This window comes from Dictyostelium purpureum (genome assembly GCF_000190715.1).
Source record: "Dictyostelium purpureum unplaced genomic scaffold DICPUscaffold_5, whole genome shotgun sequence".
In the NCBI taxonomy this organism is placed as follows: Eukaryota; Evosea; class Eumycetozoa; order Dictyosteliales; family Dictyosteliaceae; genus Dictyostelium; species Dictyostelium purpureum.
Window position 1 is genome coordinate 63,031 of NW_003519342.1, and position 24,011 is coordinate 87,041.

At 25.2% G+C, this 24,011-nt stretch overlaps 7 protein-coding genes across 7 annotated transcripts; 2 read left to right on the top strand and 5 right to left on the bottom strand.

The window, feature by feature from the left end:
• Positions 1-1,708: 1,708 nt before the first annotated feature.
• On the bottom strand, positions 1,709-6,116 carry DICPUDRAFT_71387 (uncharacterized protein; the record flags this gene model as incomplete). The annotated part of the gene is made up of 3 exons (XM_003283232.1): positions 5,984-6,116; positions 4,972-5,920; positions 1,709-1,743 (listed from the first exon to the last, which is right to left on the bottom strand). Coding segments are annotated over exons 1-2 (1,010 nt in total), but the record flags the coding sequence as incomplete, so codon positions are not given.
• Positions 6,117-7,083: 967 nt separating this feature from the next.
• Positions 7,084-7,611, top strand: DICPUDRAFT_74249 (uncharacterized protein; the record flags this gene model as incomplete). The annotated part of the gene is made up of 1 exon (XM_003283220.1): positions 7,084-7,611. The coding sequence occupies one exon, from the start codon at positions 7,084-7,086 to the stop codon at positions 7,609-7,611; it is 528 nt and encodes a 175-aa protein (XP_003283268.1).
• Positions 7,612-8,156: 545 nt separating this feature from the next.
• DICPUDRAFT_96313 (uncharacterized protein) lies at positions 8,157-10,914 on the bottom strand (the record flags this gene model as incomplete). Its single annotated transcript, XM_003283233.1, has 2 exons — positions 8,157-10,768; positions 10,845-10,914. The coding sequence occupies 2 exons, from the start codon at positions 10,912-10,914 to the stop codon at positions 8,157-8,159; spliced, it is 2,682 nt and encodes an 893-aa protein (XP_003283281.1).
• A 510-nt stretch (positions 10,915-11,424) lies between these two features.
• Positions 11,425-14,169, bottom strand: DICPUDRAFT_96314 (uncharacterized protein; the record flags this gene model as incomplete). Its single annotated transcript, XM_003283234.1, has 2 exons — positions 11,425-14,027; positions 14,100-14,169. 2 exons carry the CDS (start codon positions 14,167-14,169, stop codon positions 11,425-11,427), a joined length of 2,673 nt encoding a protein of 890 aa, XP_003283282.1.
• A 580-nt stretch (positions 14,170-14,749) lies between these two features.
• Positions 14,750-17,499, bottom strand: DICPUDRAFT_74252 (uncharacterized protein; the record flags this gene model as incomplete). Its single annotated transcript, XM_003283235.1, has 2 exons — positions 14,750-17,361; positions 17,430-17,499. The coding sequence occupies 2 exons, from the start codon at positions 17,497-17,499 to the stop codon at positions 14,750-14,752; spliced, it is 2,682 nt and encodes an 893-aa protein (XP_003283283.1).
• Positions 17,500-17,987: 488 nt separating this feature from the next.
• DICPUDRAFT_96315 (uncharacterized protein) lies at positions 17,988-20,906 on the bottom strand. The gene is made up of 2 exons (XM_003283236.1): positions 20,738-20,906; positions 17,988-20,649 (listed from the first exon to the last, which is right to left on the bottom strand). The coding sequence occupies exons 1-2, from the start codon at positions 20,805-20,807 to the stop codon at positions 18,038-18,040; spliced, it is 2,682 nt and encodes an 893-aa protein (XP_003283284.1). The 5' UTR covers positions 20,808-20,906; the 3' UTR covers positions 17,988-18,037.
• Positions 20,907-21,422: 516 nt separating this feature from the next.
• Positions 21,423-23,914, top strand: DICPUDRAFT_96316 (uncharacterized protein; the record flags this gene model as incomplete). Its single annotated transcript, XM_003283221.1, has 1 exon — positions 21,423-23,914. The coding sequence occupies exon 1, from the start codon at positions 21,434-21,436 to the stop codon at positions 23,912-23,914; it is 2,481 nt and encodes an 826-aa protein (XP_003283269.1). The 5' UTR covers positions 21,423-21,433.
• Between the last annotated feature and the right edge of the window lie 97 nt (positions 23,915-24,011).

Genomic DNA, 24,011 nt, shown 5'->3' on the forward strand with positions numbered 1-24,011 from the left:
TTTGTTTTGATTGTGTCTTCAAACACCATATACACTGCCAGCAAAAAGCAAAGTTAATCCAATTTTTTTTTATTATTTTTTAATTTTTTTCTTTTTTTGTTTTATCAATTTTGTTTTGATGGTGTCTCCAAACACCATATACACTACCAGCAAAAAGTAAAGTTAATCCAATTGATAATGTAGTTGCTAATGCAATAGTTTTTGTTTTTTTCTTGTTATCTTTGGCTGGTATATGTTCGATATTATTAAATGATGAATAGATTGTATTATTACCTAATTTAAGTGTAAATGGAATCTTAAGAGTTGTATTACTACTTTCTTTATCTTCTAATATAAGATCTTTGTTAAAGTTATTTTGTAGAGTTAATTGACATGTAATTATATCAATTGTACAGTTTTTGTTATACTTTGTACCATGGTATAACATTGAACAGTTTTTAGTTGCAAAAGTTGTATTATAAACTGTAGGCAAACCAATATCGTATGGTTCTCCAAAGTTAAATCCAGTTATATCAAGATTGATTAAACTTTGTTGTTCATCATATTGTATTTTAGAGTTGTAAACAATACCTTCTTTTCTATTAATTTGATTTGATTTTGAAAAGATACCATTTAAAAAGAGCTTTAATGTGGATGATGATACACCTTCTTTAATATGAACTGATATGTTATTGCCTTGGAAATCAATCATAGTAGCTTCATCGTTAAAAGTTACACTTAATAACTTGTTTGGATCAGTTTTAGAAGAGTATGTTTTTAAACCATCACAAAAGTAATTAACAACTGGTTCTGATTCTAAACAACCAAATGATGTAGGATACAATTGTTCATTAATAAGTTTACATTTGACAAGCCCCATTATATAACTATCTGATATAATACCATCAATTGTAATCGATATGTTTGAAGATATTTCAATTGATTCTACTTTAAATTTAATTTGATAATGGTCTATTGCTTGACACTCTTTTTCTATACCATTATATGTAATATTGCACAATGATGAATTTGTACCAAAATTAGCACCATAAAGCACAACAGTATTTATTGGATCATTATATTCGACACTATGTTTTAAAACTTTAGGTTTTGCATATGAGTACTCTACTGTGACATTTTTGTTTGCAAATGTTATAGTTGCTTGTTTTGTACCAGTACCAGGTATAACATTAAAAGAGTATGTGTTGTTTACTTTAGTTCCAATTGATTTTGAATTTTGAATTTTAAAAAATGGATTTAAAGTTTTACTTTTATAATATTTACAATCATAATATGTAAGTAAAACTATTAATGGCGTTTTAGAATCTGTAGATGGCGGTGATATAATTTCAACATTTGAATTTGCATTAATAGTATATTCATTTGATTTTAAACCATTTACAACTAACTGAACAATTGAACTTCCACAAAAGAATGGAATCTTGAATACCGATTCAGTTTCATCAGTTTGTATGGATAATGGTAATATTACTTGCTTTATATTACCATCATATGTTACAATAACTTGTGTAGAATTATCATTATAACTACCATGGTATTTACCTTGTATTGTAAAGATGGAACCATTTTGTGTGACACTGGAAATAATGGGTTGTGCATATTTATAAATTAGGTTATTTATACTGCATATATTATTTACACACACTTGAATTGTATTTTGATTATTATCAACTCCTTTTGGTAATCTACATTTAATATAGGTTAAATTGCTAGGTGGAATAAAGTTACATAATTTGCCGAAAATTGTAATTTTAAGATCGTTCTGGTCTGATGGTGATAAAAGTTGAGTACCAGTAATTTCAACAATACCTTCATTATACTTTGTAGCATTTGTGAAATATGAGGCTGGGTATGGTGGGATTTGTATTGTATTATTTGTATAAAGCGTATTAATATAAATTGAAATATTTAATTCCTGGGTATATATAGATGAATAGTTTAATACCATTTCTTCGTAATCAATTCTTTTGATATCATTTTTTTCTAAAAGTGAGTTATTAATATATACAAATACAATAGGACCTGTATACCCTTTAGTAGAATTATAAAAATTATCACCTTTAATTGTAAGCTGGTGATTTGTGGTATTATAATATACTGATGAGATCGATGGATTTTGATATGAAATTTTATGACACCAATATTCATAAATATCAAAGCAAAGTTCTAATTTCCCATAACCAGGTGGAAAAGTAATTGATAGAAAGTTTGGGTCATAGTTCGGGTCATCATATTCACCTGCAACCGGTACTTCTTCTTGTATATCATAACCTTTTAAATGAGCTAATTTCAAATCACCAGTTCCAACTCTCATGTACTCGCCAGTAACATTTACAACCCCACCCTTTGTTGGAGGATAGTTTAAAAACTTCACATTAGATGGAGGAAACATACATCTACTTATTATGCTGCCAGTATAGCCACATGTAGTTATGTTTGTTTTACCATCAATTAAACAAGCTACTGCTGTGGACCCATAGTATTTTTTACTATCCATGGTTGCTACTATACTAACTCTCTGAAAAGTATAATTATAATCAGGTTTGTAGTAGTTGGTCCAAGTATAATTAAAAAATAAATATGGAATTTTGAGTTGTGGATCTTTATAAAGGGTTGCATTGAGTGGAACACGGTCATATTTGGCAATAAAATCAACATCTACTCTCCCATATGAAGAACTAACATCTAAAATTTTAAATAAAATTAATATTAAAATTAAATATTTAATTCATAAGAATTTAAAACTTAAAAAGACCAAAAAAACTTGCCAAATGAACCAAAAACACAAAAATTATTATTTTTATATTTTTTTTTAACATATTTATTTTAAAACTGAACAATAGAAAATAGTTTATATTGTATGTTCTATTAATAAAAAAAAAAAAAAAAAAAAGTATAAAAAAACAAATAAAATAATAACAAATTTGTTTTTTTTTAAATCAGTTCCCAAATAATGAAGCTCAATAAAAAAATAACAATTTTTATATACAAATAATAATATTGATAATTATAATTTTACATATAAAAAAAAGTGTTTTTAGTGTGAAAAAAAAGTGTGAGTGGGTGTATTTAGGGTGAAATTTTTTAAATATAATTTTTGCAAAAAAATTTAAATTAAAAAGTGATATCTATTTTGAATAATATATCCTCACTTTGCAGTTTTAAAGAAACTATAAAATCGTGAAATAAAACAGAAATCTCTAACATATAAATAAAATAAATAAATAAATTATATTATTTTTTATTCTAAAAAAATTTTATTTTACTATTTTTTTTTTATTATTTCTTTTTTCTATTTTTTATTATTTTTAATTTTTTTCTTTTTTTGTGTTTTCAATTTTGTTTTGATGGTGTCTCCAAACACCATATACACTGCCAGCAAAAAGTAAAGTTAATCCAATTGATAATGTAGTTGCTAATGCAATGGTTTTTGTTTTTTTCTTATTATCTTTGGCTGCTAAATGTTCAATATTATTAAATGACGAATAGATTATATTATTACCTAATTTAAGTGTAAATGGAATCGTAAGAGTTGTATTACTACTTTCTTTATCTTCTAATATAAGATCTTTGTTAAATATATGTGGTAGAGTTAATTGACATGTAATTATATCGATTGTACAGTTTTTGTTATACTTTGTACCATGGTATAACATTGAACAGTTTTTAGTTGCAAAATTTGTATTATAAACTGTAGGCAAACCAATATCGTATGGTTCTCCAAAGTTAAATCCAGTTATATCAAGATTAATTAAACTTTGTTGTTCATCATATTGTATTTTAGAGTTGTAAACAATACCTTCTTTTCTATTAATTTTATTTGATTTTGAAAAGATACCATTTAAAAAGAGCTTTAATGTGGATGATGATACACCTTCTTTAATATGAACTGATATGTTATTGCCTTGGAAATCAATCATAGTAGCTTCATCGTTAAAAGTTGCACTTAATAACTTGTGTGGATCAGTTTTAGAAAAATATGTTTTTAAACCATCACAATAGTAATTAACAACTGGTTCTGATTCTAAACAACCAAATGATGTAGGATACAATTGTTCATTAATAAGTTTACATTTGACAAGCTCCATTATATAACTATCTGATATAATATCATCAATTGTAATCGATATGTTTGAAGATATTTCAATTGATTCTACTTTAAATTTAATTTGGTAATGATCTATTACTTGACACTCTTTTTCTATACCATTATATGTAATATTGCACAATGATGAATTTGTACCAAAATTAACACCATAAAGCACAACAGTATTTATTGGATCATTATATTCGACATTATTCTTTAAAACTTTTGGTTTTGCATATGAGTAATCTATTGTAACATTTTTATTTGCAAATTTTATAGTTGCTTGTTTTGTACCAGTACCAGGTATAACATTAAAAGAGTATGTGTTGTTTACTTTAGTTCCGATTGATTTTGAATTTTGAATTTTGAATAATGGATTGAAAGAATTGCTTTTATAATATTTACAATCATAATATGAAAGTAAAACTATTAATGGCGTTTTAGAATCTGTAGATGGTGGCGATATAATTTCAACATTTGAATTTGCATTAATAGTATATTCATTTGATTTTAAACCATTTACAACTAATTGAACAATTGCACTCCCACAAAAGAATGGAATCTTGAATACCGATTCAGTTTCATCAGTTTGTATGGATAATGGTAATATTATTAGTTTAATATTACCATCATATGTTACAATAACTTGTGTAGAATTATCATTATAACTACCATGGTATTTACCTTGTATTGTAAAGATGGAACCATTTTGTGTGACACTTGAAATAACAGGTTTTGCATATTCATAAATTAGGTTATTTATACTGCATATATTATTTACACACACTTGAATTGTATTTTGATTATTATCAACTCCTTTTGGTAATATACATTTTATAAAGGTTAAATTGCTAGGTGGAATAAAGTTACATAATTTGCCGAAAATTGTGATATTAAGATCGTTTTGGTCTTTTCGTGATAAAAGTTGTGTACCAGTAATTTCAACAATACCTTCATTATACTTTGTAGCATTTGTGGAATATGAGGCTGGGTATGGTGGTATTTGTATTGTATTATTTGTATAAAGCGAATCAATATTAATTGAAATATTTAGTTCTTGAGTGTATATTGATGAATAGCTTAATACCATTTCTTCATAACCAATTGATGTGATATCACTTTCTTTTAAAGATGAACCATTTATATATACATATACTATGGTTCTCTCTCTAACTCCATATTTGGAATTATAAAAATTATCACCTTTAATTGTCAGATGGTTATTTGTGGTATTATAATATACTGATGAGATCAATGGACTTTGAAATGACAAGTCATAGCAATTTTGTTCATCGGAATCTAAACAAAATTTAAATTTACCATAACCTGGTGGAAAAGTAATTGATAGAAAGTTTGGATTATAGTTTGGATCATCATATTCACCAGCAACAGTTACATTTTGATAAAAATCTTTTGATTTAAAAAGTGCCACTTTTAAATCATTAATTCCCAATCTCATGAACTCTCCAGTTACATTAATAACCCCACCCTTTGTTGGAGGTTTATTTAAAAATGTTACATTGTATGGAGGAAACAAACATCTTTTTATGGAGTATGCCTGAAAGCCACATTCGGTTTTATTTGTTGTACCATCAAGTACACAAGCACTTGCTGCGGACCCATAGTATTTTTTACTATCCATAGTTGCTACATAGGTAATTCTGTCAAAAATATAATTATGAAACTCGGGATCGGAGAATTTAGACCAGGTAAAATTAAGATTTAAATATGGAATTTTTAAATATGGATCTTTATAAATGGTTATATTAAGTGGAACACGGTCATATAATCCAGTAAAATCAACAACTATTTTTCCATATGAAGTTTTAACATCTAAAAAATTTAATTTTAATATTTAAAAAAATAAAATATAATTTATAAAAATCTAAAACTTACGATAACCAAAGCAAATTGACAAATGAATCAAAAACACCAAAATTACTATTTTATTTTTATCTTTAAACATTTAAAAAACTATCCAATAGTAAAATTTTTTAATATTTTATCTTTATTAAAAAAAACATGTAAAAAAAAACCAAATAAAAAAAACAAATATAAAAAAACAATTAAAAAAAAAAAAAAAAAATAATAACTTATTTGTTTTATTTTAAATCTATTCCCAAATAATGAAGCTCAATTAAAAAAAAATTTATATACTAATTAAGATATATATTATTAATAAAAACATAATTAGTATATAAATTTTTTTTTTTTAATTGATAATTATATTTTATATATAAAAAAAAAGTGTGAAAAAAAGTTTTTTTAGTGTGAAAAAAAAGTGTGGGTGGGTGAATTTTTTTTTTTAATATATAATTATTGAATAAAATTTGAACTTAACTGTGATACCAATATCATCATATATTTGGAATGGGTGTTTGTAAACTTTCCCATTTGTTATTATTAATAATATATTTATTTTTTTATATATACATTTTTTTTTTTACATTTCCACCATCTTTAGATGAAACTGATGTGATTCCTTCAATTTTTGGTTCATTTGTAATTTGAAAATTTACTTCTTTTATATCAGAATCACATATTTCCAAAACGATATCCCACATGCCACAATATAATATTTGAGGAATTTCAAAATAGGAGATTTCTTGTTGCAATTTTGTATAGTTGTTAAATTCTTTAGTTGAAATGGTGTTCTTGGAATCAAAAGGGCCAGTAATTTTTAATTTTGGTTTATAAATATTTGAACCAACAAGTTTAATTTTATTATTTGATCCTTTTTAATTTTGGTTTTTTATAACTACCAAAAAAAGGGGTGTATTCATATACTATTTTGATTTCGCCGCACCCTGGAGGGAAATTTTCAACAACATATTTCTTTATAGGGTGCCCCGTTAGTTTCTGGTATTGAATATAATGTAAGTGGATTGGTAACACTATTTGGTTATAATTTTGGAAGAGATCTAAACAAAATATCCATAGTATCTGGAGAAACACAAATTAAAATTTCAAATGTTAACGATTCGTGTTTGCAATTTATGACACCCAAATTACTTCATGGACTTCACTATTTGGATATAACTGTTGGAATACCAGATCATCAAAATATACAGAAACAATATGAATTTGCTGTTAAACCCGTAATTTTAAAAATAAACTCAATCCCTATAAGTGGAGGTGAAGTTACAATATATGGCAACTACCTTAGCCCAAAAGCTGCTATTTCATTTAGATCTCCAAGAGGAACTCCATCCGGTATTCCATGTAACAACATAACCATATATGAAGATAATACAATATTAAAATGTAATGTTACCGGTATTTCAGGTCAAGAAATTAAACTAGTTGGTATTGGTGAAAGAAGAATCACATCAGGACACAATCATGAAATTTTCATGAGCATTAAAGGTAGAAATGCAATAAATCCAGACAATATTACATTTTCATTTTACCTACCAACTGTTTATGGATCTCCCGGTAAAAATGATAATCGTTTAATAACAATTTTTGGTGATAATTTCAATAGAATTGGTCTAAGGAACAATGAAGATGGCCTAGCGTACTAAAGGGTTTTGAAGTCATTACCTGTTTACTAAATTCTGTGGATAAAAATCAAAAAACTGAATATCAAAATAAAACTTTTGATATTTATGTTACAGTTGATGGTCAAACTGCAGTATTAAAAAACAACTTTACATAAAACTGTAATTATAATATTATATAAAAAAGTATATTTATTGAACAACTTATTAGTTTTTTATTTCTATTTAGTTAAAGAGGAACCCCCTGTTCCCAAGGAATCTAAAAAATTATCAATAACAATTCCTGCAACGGTTATAATCAGCTTTAACCTTATTGGTTTATTATTGTCCAAAAAGTGGAAAGGTATTGCAGATGGCTTTCCTTCAGGTGTTTGTAAAATGATATTGTGTTATTTAAGTAGGTGGTAAAAATAAGATATTAAACAACAAAATAAAATCGGGTTATAATACAGAAATATCTAACATATAAATATAATAAATAAATAAATTATATTATTTTTTATTCTAAAAAAATTTTATTTTACTATTTTTTTTTTTTTATAATTTCTTTTTTCTATTTTTTATTATTTTTAATTTTTTTCTTTTTTTGTGTTTTCAATTTTGTTTTGATGGTGTCTCCAAACACCATATACACTACCAGCAAAAAGTAAAGTTAACCCAATTGATAATGTAGTTGCTAATGCAATGGTTTTTGTTTTTTTCTTATTATCTTTGGCTGGTATATGTTCGATATTATTAAATGACGAATAGATTATATTATTACCTAATTTAAGTGTAAATGGAATCGTAAGAGTTGTATTACTACTTTCTTTATCTTCTAATATAAGATCTTTGTTAAATATATGTGGTAGAGTTAATTGACATGTAATTATATCGATTGTACAGTTTTTGTTATACTTTGTACCATGGTATAACATTGAACAGTTTTTATTTGCAAAAGTTGTATTATAAACTGTAGGCAAACCAATATCGTATGGTTCTCCAAAGTTAAATCCAGTTATATCAAGATTAATTAAACTTTGTTGTTCATCATATTGTATTTTAGAGTTGTAAACAATACTTTCTTTTCTATTAATTTGATTTGATTTAGAAAAGATTCCAATTAAAAAGAGCTTTAATGTGGATGATGATATACCTTCTTTAATATGAACTGATATGTTATTGCCTTGGAAATCAATCATAGTAGCTTCATTGTTAAAAGTTGCACTTAATAACTTGTTTGGATCAGTTTTAGAAGAGTATGTTTTTAAATCATCACAATAGTAATTAACAACTGGTTCTGATTCTAAACAACCAAATGATGTAGGATACAATTGTTCATTAATAAGTTTACATTTGACAAGCTCCATTATATAACTATCTGATATAATACCATCAATTGTAATCGATATGTTTGAAGATATTTCAATTGATTCTACTTTAAATTTAATTTGATAATGGTCTATTACTTGACACTCTTTTTCTATACCATTATATGTAATATTGCACAATGATGAATTTGTACCAAAATTAGCACCATAAAGTATAACAGTATTTATTGGATCATTATATTCAACATTATGCTTTAAAACATTGGGTTTTGCATATGAGTACTCTATTGTAACATTTTTGTTTGCAAATGTTATGGTTGCTTGTTTTGTACCAGTACCAGGTATAACATTAAAAGAGTATGTGTTGTTTACTTTAGTTCCAATTGTTTTCGAATTTTGAATTTTGAATATTGGATTAAAAGTATTACTTTTATAATATTTACAATCATAATATGAAAGTAAAACTATTAATGGCGTTTTAGAATCTGTAGATGGTGGCGATATAATTTCAACATTTGAATTTGCATTAATAGTATATTCATTTGATTTTAAACCATTTACAACTAATTGAACAACAGCACTTCCACAAAAGAATGGAATCTTGAATACCGATTCAGTTTCATCAGTTTGTATGGATAATGGTAATATAATTTGTTTTATATTACTATCATATGTCACAATAACTTGTGTAGAATTATCATTATAACTACCATGGTATTTACCTTGTATTGTAAAGATAAAACCATTTTGTGTGACACTAGAAATAATGGGCTTTGCATATTCATAAATTAGGTTATTTATACTGCATATATTATTTACACACACTTGAATTGTATTTTGATTATTATCAACTCCTTTTGGTAATCTACATTTTATATAGGTTAAATTGCTAGGTGGAATAAAGTTACATAATTTGCCGAAAATTGTAATTTTTAAATCGTTCTGTTCTTTTTGAGATAAAAGTTGAGTACCAGTAATTTCAACAATACCTTCATTATACTTTGTAGCATTTGTGGAATATGAGGCTGGGTATGGTGGTATTTGTATTGTATTATTTGTATAAAGCGTATCAATAAAAATTGAAATATTTAGTTCTTGAGTGTATATTGAGGAATAGTTTAAAACCATTTCTTCATAACCATTAGGTGATATATCACTTTCTTTTAAAGGTGAACCATTAATATATACAAATATTACGGTAGGCATAATATGCCCTTCTGTGGTATTATAAAAATTATCACCTTTAATTGTTAAATGCTGATTTGTGGTATTATAATATACTGATGAGATCGATGGACTTTGAAATGACCAGTCATAGCATTGTGTTTCATCGATATCTAAACAAAATTCAAATTTTCCATAACCACGTGGAAATGTAATTGATAGAAAGTTTGGATTATAGTTTGGATCATCATATTCACCGGCAACAGTTACATTATGATAAAATTCTCCTGATTTAAAAAGTGCTACTTTCAAATCACCAGTTCCGAATCTCATGAACTCGCCCGTGACATTTATAACCCCACCCTTTGTTGGAGGTTTATTTAAAAACGTTACATTATATGAATGAAACAAACATCTATTTACTGAGAATGACTGATAGCCACATTCGGTTTTCTTTGTTTTACCATCATGTATACAAGCATCTGCTGCGGACCCATAGTATTTTTTACTATCCATCGTTGCCACATAACTAATTCTGTCAAAAGTATAATTTGAAAACTCTGGATCGGAGAATTTAGACCAAGTAAAATTAAAAGTTAAATATGGAATTTTAAAATATGGATCTTTATAAATTGTAATATTAAGTGGAACACGGTCATATAATCCAGAAAAGTCAACAACTATATTTCTATATGAAGAACGAACATCTAAAATTTTTAAATTAAAATTATAAATTTATTATTTAAAAAAATAAAATATATTTTTAAAGATTCTAAAACTTACGATAACCAAAGCAAATTGATAAATGAATCAAAAACACCAAAACTATTATTTTATTTTTTTCTTTAAACATATTTTTTTAAAAACTATCCAATAATAAATCTGTATAATATGGTATCTTAAAAAAACAAAAAAAAAAAAAACAAGTAAAAATTAAAAAAAAATTACAAATAAAAAAAAAAAATAATTACAAATTTGTTTTTTTAAATCAGTTCCTAAATAATGAAGCTCAATATAAAAATAACAATTTATTTGATAATTATAATTTCACATATTAAAAAAAGTTGTTTTAGTGTGAAAAAAAAGTGTGGGTGGGTGTATTTAGGGTGAATTTTTTTTTATTTTTAATTTTGCAATAAATTTAAACTTAAGAGTGATATCTATTTATATACTTCTATTTTGAAAAATATATCCTCACTTTGCAGTTTTAAAGAAACTATAATATTATGTAATAAACAGAAATCTCTATATATAAACAAAATAAATAAATAAATTATATTATTTTTTATTCTAAAAACATATTATTAAACTATTTTTTTTTTTTTGAACATTATTTTTTATTTCTATTTTTTTTTATTATTTTTTAATTTTTTTTTGTGTTTTCAATTTTGTTTTGATGGTGTCTCCAAACACCATATACACCACCAGCAAAAAGTAAAGTTAATCCAATTGATAATGTAGTTGCTAATGCAATAGTTTTTGTTTTTTTCTTATTATCTTTGGCTGCTAAATGTTCAATATTATTAAATGACGAATAGATTGTATTATTACCTAATTTAAGTGTAAATGGAATCATAAGAGTTGTATTACTACTTTCTTTATCTTCTAATATAAGATCTTTGTTAAAGTTATGTGGTAAAGTTAATTGACATGTAATTATATCGATTGTACAGTTTTTGTTATACTTTGTGCCATGGTATAACATTGAACAGTTTTTAGTTGCAAAAGTTGTATTATAAACTGTAGGCAAACCAATATCGTATGGTTCTCCAAAGTTAAATCCAGTTATATCAAGATTAATTAAACTTTGTTGTTCATCATATTGTATTTTAGAGTTGTAAACAATACCTTCTTTTCTATTAATTTTATTTGATTTTGAAAAGATACCATTTAAAAAGATCTTTAATGTGGATGATGAACCTTCTTTAATATGAACTGATATGTTATTGCCTTGGAAATCAATCATAGTAGCTTCATTGTTAAAAGTTGCACTTAATAACTTGTTTGGATCAGTTTTAGATGAATATGTTTTTAAACCATCACAATAGTAATTAACAACTGGTTCTGATTCTAAACAACCAAATGATGTAGGATACAGTTGTTCATTAATAAGTTTACATTTAACAAGCTCCATTATATAACTATCTGATATAATACCATCAATTGTAATCGATATGTTTGAAGATATTTCAATTGATTCTACTTTAAATTTAATTTGGTAATGGTCTATTACTTGACATTCTTTTTCAATACCATTATATGTAATATTGCACAATGATGAATTTGTACCAAAATTAGCACCATAAAGTATAACAGTATTTATTGGATCATTATATTCGACACTATGTTTTAAAACGTTGGGTTTTGCATATGAGTACTCTATTGTAACATCTTTGTTTGCAAATGTTATAGTTGCTTGTTTTGTACCAGTACCAGGTATAACATTAAAAGAGTATGTGTTGTTTACTTTATTTCCAATTGATTTTGAATTTTGAATTTTGAATAATGGATTGAAAGAATTACTTTTATAATATTTACAATCATAATATGAAAGTAAAACAATTAATGGCGTTTTAGAATCTGTAGATGGTGGCGATATAATTTCAACATTTGAATTTGCATTAATAGTATATTCATTTGATTTTAAACCATTTACAAATAATTGAACAATTGCACTTCCACAAAAGAATGGAATCTTGAATACCGATTCAGTTTCATCAGTTTGTATGGATAATGGTAATATTATTTGTTTTATATTATTATCATATGTCACAATAACTTGTGTAGAATTATCATTATAACTACCATGGTATTTACCTTGTATTGTAAAGATAGAACCATTTTGTTTGACACTTGAAATAACAGGTTTTGAATATTCATAAATTAGGTTATTTATACTGCATATATTATTTACACACACTTGAATTGTATTTTGATTATTATCAACTCCTTTTGGTAATGTACATTTGATATAGGTTAAATTGCTAGGTGGAATGATGTTACATAGTTTGCCAAAAATTGTGATTTTAAGATCGTTTTGGTCTTTTTGTGATAAAAGTTGAGTACCAGTAATTTCAACAATACCTTCATTATACTTTGTAGCATTAGTGGAATATGAGGCTGGGTATGGTGGTATTTGTATTGTATTATTTGTATAAAGCGATTCAATAAATATTGAAATATTTAGTTCTTGAGTGTATATTGACGAATATTTTAAAACCATTTCTTCATAACCGATTGATGTGATATCACTTTCATTTAAAGGTGAACCATTTATATATACAAATACTGTGGTAGTCAATCTACGTCCAATAGTGGAATTATAAAAATTATCACCTTTAATTGTTAAATGCTGATTTGTGGTATTATAATATACTGATGAGATCGATGGACTTTGAAATGAATCTCCATAGCAATAATCTTGATTGTAATCTAAACAAATTTCAAATTTACCATAACCTGGTGGAAAAGTAATTGAAAGAAAGTTTGGATTATAGTTTGGGTCATCATATTCCCCGGCAACATATATATTTTGATAAAAAACATGTGATTTTAAAAATACCACATTCATATCACCAACTCCCAATCTCATGAACTCTCCAGTTACATTTACAACACCACCCTTTGTTGGAGGACTACTTAAAAACGTTACATTGTATGGTTCAAACAAACATTTATCTATTCCGTAATTTCTATACCCACATATGGTTTTATTTGTTTTAAAATCAATTACACAAGCACTTGCTGCGGACCCATAGTATTTTTTACTTTCCATAGTTGCCTCTGTAATAACTCTATCAAAAGTATAATTAAGATTCTCGGGATCGGAGAATTTAGACCAAGTATAATTAAGAGTTAAATATGGAATTTTAAGAAGTGGATCTTTATAAATGGTTACATTAAGTGGAACTTTTTCATACAATGGGGCAAAGTCAACAATTACTTTTCTATATGTAGAATGAATATCTAATTTTTTTAAATTAAATTATATTTTTAATATAAAAAAACAAAATATAGTTTAAAGATTGTAAAACTTACTAACACCAAAGCATATTGATAAATGAACCAAAAACACCAAAATTACTATTTTATTTTTTTCTTTTAACATATTTTTATAAACTATACAATAGTAAAATTGTTTAATATTAGATCTTAATTTAAAAAAAAAAAATAAAAAAAAAACAAATAAAAAAACAAGTAAAAAAAAACAAATAAAAAAATAATAACAAATTTGTTTTATTTTAATACATTTAAATCAGTTCCCAAATAATGAAGCTCAATAGAAAAATAACAATTTTTATATACTAATAAAAATATTAATAATTATAATTTTACATATAAAAAAAGTGTTTTTAGTGTGAAAAATAGTGTGAGTGGGTGTATTTAGGGTGAAGTTTTATAAATATAATTTTTGCAATAAAATTTGAACTTAACTGTGATATATATTTATATTTATATGTATATATATTCCTATAATCAATTAAAAATATATCTTCACTTTATAGTTAAAAAGAACCTATAATATCATGTAATAATACAGAAATATAAAAAAAACTAATAAATAAATTTAAATGTTTTAAAAATAATAATTAAATTTTTTTATTAATTTTTTTTTTTAAAAACATAATTTATTATTTTTTTTGTTTTTTTGAACATTATTTCTTATTTCTATTTTTTTTTTTTATTTTTTAATTTTTTTCTTTTTTTGTTTTTTCAATTTTGTTTTGATGGTGTCTCCAAACACCATATACACTGCCAGCAAAAAGTAAAGTTAATCCAATTGATAATGTAGTTGCTAATGCAATGGTTTTTGTTTTTTTCTTATTATCTTTGGATGGTATATGTTCAATATTATTAAATGACGAATAGATTGTATTATTACCTAATTTAAGTGTAAATGGAATCGTAAGAGTTGTATTACTACTTTCTTTATCTTCTAATATAAGATCTTTGTTAAAGTTATGTGGTAGAGTTAATTGACATGTTATTATATCGATTGTACAGTTTTTGTTATTCTTTGTACTGTGGTATAAAATTGAACAGTTTTTAGTTGCAAAAGTTGTATTAAAAACTGTAGGCAAACCAACATCGTATGGTTCTCCAAAGTTAAATCCAGTTATATCAAGATTAATTAAACTTTGTTGTTCATCATATTGTATTTTAGAGTTGTAAACAATACTTTCTTTTCTATTAATTTGATTTGATTTTGAAAAGATACCATTTAAAAAGAGCTTTAATGTGGATGATGATACACCTTCTTTAATATGAACTGATATGTTATTGCCTTGGAAATCAATCATAGTAGCTTCATCGTTAAAAGTTGCACTTAATAACTTGTTTGGATTAGTTTTAGATGAATATGTTTTTAAACCATCACAAAAGTAATTAACTACTGGTTCTGATTTTAAACAACCAAATGATGTAGGATACAGTTGTTCATTAATAAGTTTACATTTAACTAGCTCCATTATATAACTATCTGATATAATACCATCAATTGTAATCGATATGTTTGAAGATATTTCAATTGATTCTACTTTGAATTTAATTTGGTAATGGTCTATTACTTGACACTCTTTTTCAATACCATTATATGTAATATTACACAATGATGAATCTGTACCAAAATTAGCACCATAAAGTATAACAGTATTTATTGGATCATTATATTCGATATTATGCTTTAAAACTTTTGGTTTTGCATATGAGTACTCTATTGTAACATCTTTGTTTGCAAATGTTATAGTTGCTTGTTTTGTACCAGTACCAGGTATAACATTAAAAGAATATGTGTTGTTTACTTTAGTTCCAATTGATTTTGAGTTTTGAGTTTTGAATATTGGATTAAAAGTATTACTTTTATAATATTTACAATCATAATATGAAAGTAAAACTATTAATGGCGTTTTAGAATCTGTAGATGGTGGAGATATAATTTCAACATTTGTATTTGCGTTAATAGTATATTCATTTGATTTTAAACCATTTACAACTAATTGAACAATTGAACTTCCACAAAAGAATGGAATCTTGAATACCGATTCAGTTTCATCAGTTTGTATGGATAATGGTAATATTATTTGTTTTATATTACTATCATATGTTACAATAACTTGTGTAGAATTATCATTATAACTACCATGGTGTTTACCTTGTATTGTAAAGATGGAGCCATTTTGTGTGACACTGGAAATAATGGGCTTTGAATATTCATAAATTAGGTTATTTATACTGCATATATTGTTTACACACACTTGAATTGTATTTTGATTATTATCAACTCCTTTTGGCAATGCACATTTAATATAGGTTAAATTGCTAGGTGGAATGATGTTACATAACTTGCCGAAAATTGTAATTTTAAGATGGTTTTGGTCTTTTTGTGATAAAAGTTGTGTACCAGTAATTTCAACAATACCTTCATTATACTTTGTAGCATTTGTGGAATATGAGGATGGGTATGGTGGTATTCGTATTGTATTATTTGTATAAAGCGAATCAATATTAATTGAAATATTTAGTTCCTGAGTGTATATAGATGAATATTTTAAAACCATTTCTTCATAACCAATTGATGTGATATCACTTTCATTTAAAAGTGAACCATTTATATATACAAATACTATGGTAGTCTTTCTACGTCCTTGAGTTGCATTATAAAAATTATCACCTTTTATTGTTAGATGATGATTTGTGGTATTATAATATACTGATGAGATCGATGGACTTTGAAATGACAAATCATAGCAATATTCTTGATAGTAATCTAAACAAATTTGAAATTCACCATAACCAGGTGGAAAAGTAATTGATAGAAAGTTTGGGTCATAGTTTGGATCATCATATTCACCGGCAACAGTTATATTTTGATAAAAATTAGGTGATCTTAAAAATACCTTTTTCATATCACCAGCCCCGAATCTCATGAACTCTCCTGTTACATTTACAACACCACCTTTTGTTGGAGGACTATTTAAAAACGTTACATTGTATGGAGGAAACAAACATTTAACTGTGTCGTAATTTCTATACCCACACTCGGTTTTATTTGTTTCACCATTAAATACACAAGCACTTGCTGCGGATCCATAGTATTTTTTACTATCCATTGTTGCTTCTAAAGTAACTCTGTCAAAAGTAAAATTGAAAAACTCGGGATCGGAGAATTTAGACCAAGTATAATTAAGACTTAAATATGGAATTTTAAAATATGGATCTTTATAAATGGTTACATTAAGTGGAATGCAGTCATATAAACCATTAAAGTCGATAACCATTCTTTTATATGAAGATTTAAAATCTAAAAATTTTAAATTAAATTATAATTTTAATATTAAAGAAAAAATATATTTTAAATAAAAAACTTACGATAACCAAAGCAAATTGACAAATGAATTAAAAACACCAAAATTATAATTTTATTTTTTTCTTTAAACATATTTTTTTAAAACTGTCCAATGATAAATTGTTTTATATTGTGCCTTGAATAAAAAAAAAAAAAAAACAAGTAAAAAAAAAAACAAATAAAAAAATAATAACAAATTTGTTTTTTTAAATCAGTTCTCTAATAATGAAGCTCAATAGAAAAATAACAATTTTTATATACTAATAAAAATATTAATAATTATAATTTTACATATAAAAAAAGTGTTTTTAGTGTGAAAAATAGTGTGAGTGGGTGTATTTAGGGTTAATTTTTATAAATATAATTTTTGCAATAAAATTTGAACTTAACTGAGATATATGTTTATGTATTTATATTCCTATAATCAATTAAAAATATATCTTCTCTTTATAGTTAAAAAGTACCTATAATATCTTGTAATAATACAGAAATATATATCTTATATAAAAAAAATAAATAAATAAATTTAATTATTATTTTTAAAACATAATTTATTATTTTTTTTTTTTTTTTTTTTTTTTGAACATAATTTCTTATATTATTTCTTATTTCTATTATTTTTTTATTTTTTTTAATTTTTTTCTTTTTTTTTGTTTTCAATTTTGTTTTGATGGTGTCTCCAAACACCATATACACTACCAGCAAAAAGTAACGTCAATCCAATTGATAATGTAGTTGCTAATGCAATGGTTTTTGTTTTCTTTTTATTATCTTTGGCTGGTATATGTTCAATATTATTAAATGACGAATAGATTGTATTATTACCTAATTTAAGTGTAAATGGAATCGTAAGAGTTGTATTACTACTTTCTTTATCTTCTAATATAATATCTTTGTTAAAGCTATGTGGTAGAGTAAATTGACATGTAATTATATCGATTGTACAGTTTTTGTTATACTTTGTACCATGGTATAACATTGAACAGTTTTTAGTTGCAAAAGTTGTATTATAAACTGTAGGCAAACCAATATCGTATGGTTCTCCAAAGTTAAATCCAGTTATATCAAGATTAATTAAACTTTGTTGTTCATCATATTGTATTTTAGAGTTGTAAATAATACCTTCTTTTCTATTAATTTGATTTGATTTTGAAAAGATACCATTTAAAAAGATCTTTAATGTGGATGATGATATACCTTCTTTAATATGAACTGATATGTTATTGCCTTGGAAATCAATCATAGTAGCTTCATCGTTAAAAGTTGCACTTAATAACTTGTTTGGATCAGTTTTAGATGAATATGTTTTTAAACCATCACAATAGTAATTAACAACTGGTTCTGATTCTAAACAACCAAATGATGTAGGATATAATTGTTCATTAATAAGTTTACATTTAACAAGCTCCATTATATAACTATCTGATATAATACCATCAATTGTAATCGATATGTTTGAAGATATTTCAATTGATTCTACTTTAAATTTTATTTGGTAATGGTCTATTACTTGACATTCTTTTTCTATACCATTATATGTAATATTGCACAATGATGAATTTGTACCAAAATTAGCACCATAAAGCATAACAGTATTTATTGGATCATTATATTCGATATTATGCTTTAAAACTTTTGGTTTTGCATATGAGTACTCTATTGTAACATCTTTGTTTGCAAATGTTATATTTGCTTGTTTTGTACCAGTACCAGGTATAACTTTAAAAGAGTATGTGTTGTTTACTTTAGTTCCAATTGATTTCGAATTTTGAATTTTGAATAATGGATTAAAAGTATTATTTTTATAATATTTACAATCATAATATGAAAGTAAAACTATTAATGGCGTTTTAGAATCTGTAGATGGTGGCGATATTATTTCAACATTTGTATTTGCATTAATAGTATATTCATTTGATTTTAAACCATTTACAAATAATTGAACAATTGCACTTCCACAAAAGAATGGAATCTTGAATACCGATTCAGTTTCATCAGTTTGTATGGATAATGGTAATATTATTTGTTTTATATTACCATCATATGTTACAATAACTTGTGTAGAATTATCATTATAACTACCATGGTATTTACCTTGTATTGTAAAGATGGAACCATTTTGTGTGACACTGGAAATAATGGGTTTTACATAATCATAAATAATGTCATTTGTACTGCATATATTGTTTACACACACTTGAATTGTATTTTGATTATTATCAACTCCTTTTGGCAATGCACATTTAATATAGGTTAAATTGCTAGGTGGAATGATGTTACATAACTTGCCGAAAATTGTAATTTTAAGATCGTTTTGGTCTTTTTGTGATAAAAGTTGAGTACCAGTAATTTCAACAATACCTTCATTATACTTTGTAGCATTTGTGGAATATGAGGATGGGTATGGTGGTATTTGTATTGTATTATTTGTATAAAGCGAATCAATATTAATTGAAATATTTAGTTCTTGAGTGTATATTGATGAATATTTTAAAACCATTTCCTCATAACCAATTGATGTGATATCACTTTCATTTAAAAGTGAACCATTTATATATACAATTACTATGGTAGTCTTTCTAGGTCCTTGAGTTGCATTATAAAAATTATCACCTTTAATTGTTAGATGATGATTTGAGGTATTATAATATACTGATGAGATCGATGGACTTTGAAATGACAATTCATAGCACATTAGTTGATTGTAATCTAAACATATTTTAAATTTACCATAACCACGTGGAAAAGTAATTGATAGAAAGTTTGGATTATAGTTTGGGTCATCATATTCACCGGCAACAGTTACATTTTGATAAAAAACAGATGATTTTAAAAAAGCCACTTTCGTATCACCAACTCCGAATCTCATGAATTCTCCAGTTACATTTATAACACCTCCCTTTGTTGGAGGTTTATTTAAAAAAGTTACATTGTATGGTTCAAACAAACAATCATATATTGTCGATGATTTATAGCCACATTCGGTTTTATTTGTTTTAAGATCAATTACACAAGCATCTACTGCAGACCCATAGTATTTTTTACTATCCATTGTTGCTTCATAGGTAATTCTGTCAAAAATATAATTATGATACTTGGGATTGGGGAATTTTGACAAAGTAAAATTAAGATTTAAATATGGAATTTTAAAATATGGATCCTTATAAATGGTTACATTAAGTGGAACACGTTCATATAATCCAGTAAAGTCAGCAATTATTTTTCCATATGTAGACTCAACATCTAAAATCATTTAAATTAAAAAAAAAAATTAATATTTAAAAAAAAATTAATATTTAAAAAAAATATAATTAAAGAATCTAAAACTTACGATAACCAAAGCAAATTGACAAATGAACCAAAAACACCAAAATTACTATTTTATTTTTTTCTTTAAACATATTTTTTTAAAAACTATCCAATAGTATAATTTTTTAATATTGTATATTTATTAAAAAAAAACAAATAAAAAAAAAAAACAGCCAAAAAAAAACACAGCCAAAAAAATAATTAAAAAAAAAAAATAAAAAAAATAATTTCAAATTTGTTTTTTTTTAAATCAGTTATCAAATAATGAAGCTCAATAAAAAAATAACAATTTTTATATATTAATAATTATAATTTTACATATAAAAAAATAATAACAAATTTGTTTTTTTTTAAATCATTTCCCAAATAATGAAGCTCAATAAAAAAATAACAATTTTATATATTAATAATTATAATTTTACATATAAAAAAAAGTGTTTTTAGTGCGAAAAAAAAAGTGTGAGTGGGTGAATTTAGGGTGAAATTTTTTTTTTATATTAATTTGGGCAATAAAATTTGAACTTAATAGTGATACTAATGTTGTCATAGATGTGTTTGTGAACTATACAAATTGTTTTTATTAACAATATATTTATTTTTATTTAAATTTTTTTTTTTTTTATTAAAAAAATAATAAAAAAAAATTTATACATTTGTTATTTATTAATTTTGATTTACCTATTTTTTATTACTTATTTTTTTATAATCATAATCAAAAATGAAATTAATTATATATATAATTATTTTCCTTTATTTTATTCAAAATATATCTTCACAGTGCGTCGATGAAAATCAAATAATAAAATGCGATCAAAATGACACATGCAATTTTCTTATCTTTAAAGATTTTTCAAATAAAACCTTAATAAACTATGAAGCTAATTTTAATGATACCAAATTAAAAGAAATAGACCTTCTAAACCTTCCAAATGGCTACCTATACTATGACTGTTCATGCGTTTTAGTTAAAAAAAATCCAAAAATCATATCAATAGACCCTGTTGATACTAATGGAGGCAATTTATATTTTGATGGATTTTTTTTTTATGATGAAAATTTAAATAAAATCCAAGTAGATATATCATCTGAAAATTTATATGTCCCTAATTTAAATTACATCTACAATAATCAAATAAAGAAATTTGTCATTGAAAATTTCCCTCCAGGGTGCGGCCAATTCAATTTAATATATGGAAAAAATTCTTTTCTTGGTAGTTATAAAAAGCCTATAGTTGCTGACTTTAAAAAAGAAGGATCAAAGAATAAAATATTACTTGTTGGTTCAAATCTTTACAACCCAAAATTAAAAATTACTGGCCCATTTGATTCCACAGACACCATTTCAACTAAAGAATTTAACACATCCACAGACCCGCTACAAGAAATCTCATATTTTGAAGTTCCTCAAATATTATATTGTGGCATGTGGGATATCGTTTTGGAAATATGTAATTCTGATATAAAGGAAGCAAATTTTCAAATTACAAATGAACCAAAAATTGAAGGAATCACCTCAGTTTCATCAAAAGAAGGTGGAAATGTAACTATTAATGGAATAAATCTATATTCAAGGGCATTTGAAAATTCCACTAATAAATTATCAGGATATCGCATTACTCTTCCATATAATAAAAATTGTAATGTAATTGAAGCAATTCCGGAAAAAGGTTTATTAATATGTAATATGGAACCATCAAAAGAAAATGAAAAAAAAAAAAATTTAAATTTGGTGCTAACAATTGATGGAAAATATAGTACCAACATTACTTTTTCTTATGAAAGCCCATCTATATCATATGTAAACCAAACAACTTTTCCTTTAAATGGTGAAGCTCAATTTACTATTATTGGTAAATATTTAGATGACCAATCAATAACAATGGTTTCAGTTATGATCCCTGATAAAACTTTTAATATTACAGAACATAATTGCTCTATAATTAGTAAAGACGAAAATAAAATGGTCGTTAATGTTCCACTTAATGCTTACCCTGGATATATCGTTATTTTTTCTAAAGATGATAATGAAATAGTAAAATCAAATGTAGGCCATCTTTCATTTTTACCAATAATAAAAAACATCTCAACATCAAATACAACTGGTCAAATAGTTACAATTACTGGTGTTTCAGTTCATACTAAAAAAATTGAAGGATCATCAACTGTAAATTTACCTATAAGCATATATGTTGGTAGTGGTGAAAATATTGCAAAGTGTAAAAATCCAAATAGTAATGATGGTATTCATATTGAATGTTTATTGGAACCAGGAGTTGGTAAGGACTGGCCATTATCAGTTAGCATTGATAAGTACACAATAGTAGAGAAAAACCTTTTCAGTTACAATAATCCGTTAGTTTCTGGTATTGAATATAATGTAAGTGGATTGGTAACACTATTTGGTTATAATTTTGGAAGAGATCTAAACAAAATATCCATAGTATCTGGAGAAACACAAATTAAAATTTCAAATGTTAACGATTCGTGTTTGCAATTTATGACACCCAAATTACTTCATGGACTTCACTATTTGGATATAACTGTTGGAATACCAGATCATCAAAATATACAGAAACAATATGAATTTGCTGTTAAACCCGTAATTTTAAAAATAAACTCAATCCCCATCAGTGGAGGTGAAGTTACAATATATGGAAAATATCTTAGCCCAAGAGCTGCTATTTCATTTAGATCTCCAAGAGGAACTCCATCCGGTATTCCATGTAACAACATAACCATATATGAAGATAATACAATATTAAAATGTAATGTTACCGGTATTTCAGGTCAAGAAATTAAACTAGATGGTATTGGTGAAAGAAAAACCACATCAGGACACAATCATGAAATTTTCATGAGCATTAAAGGTAGAAATGCAATAAATCCAGACAATATTACATTTTCATTTTACCCACCAACTGTTTATGGATCTCCTGGTAAAAGTGAAAATCGTTTAATAACAATTTTTGGTGAAAATTTCAATAGAATTGGTCTAAAAATTTTTATAGGTAAGGAACAATGTAAATGGCCCAGTGTTCTAAAGGGTTATGAAGTAATTACCTGTTTTCTAGACTCTGTTGACAAAAATCAAAAAGCTGAATACCAAAATAAAACTTTTGGTATTTATGTTACAGTTGACGGGCAAACTGCAGAATTGGAAAACAATTTTACATATTACTGTAATTATAATATTATATAAAAAAGTATATTTATTGAACAACTTATTAATTTTTTATTTCTATTTAGTTAAAGAGGAACCCCCAGTTCCCAAGGAAGCTGAAAAACTATCAATAACA

Bases quoted from the DNA above. Each gene is read 5' to 3' on its own strand.
- DICPUDRAFT_96315 (XM_003283236.1), bottom strand. From the start codon at position 20,807: ATGTTTAAAGAAAAAAATAAAATAGTAATTTTGGTGTTTTTGGTTCAT. The intron at 20,650-20,737 runs GTAAGTTTTAGA...AAATGATTTTAG, and splicing joins GTCAATTTGCTTTGGTTATC to ATGTTGAGTCTACATATGGA.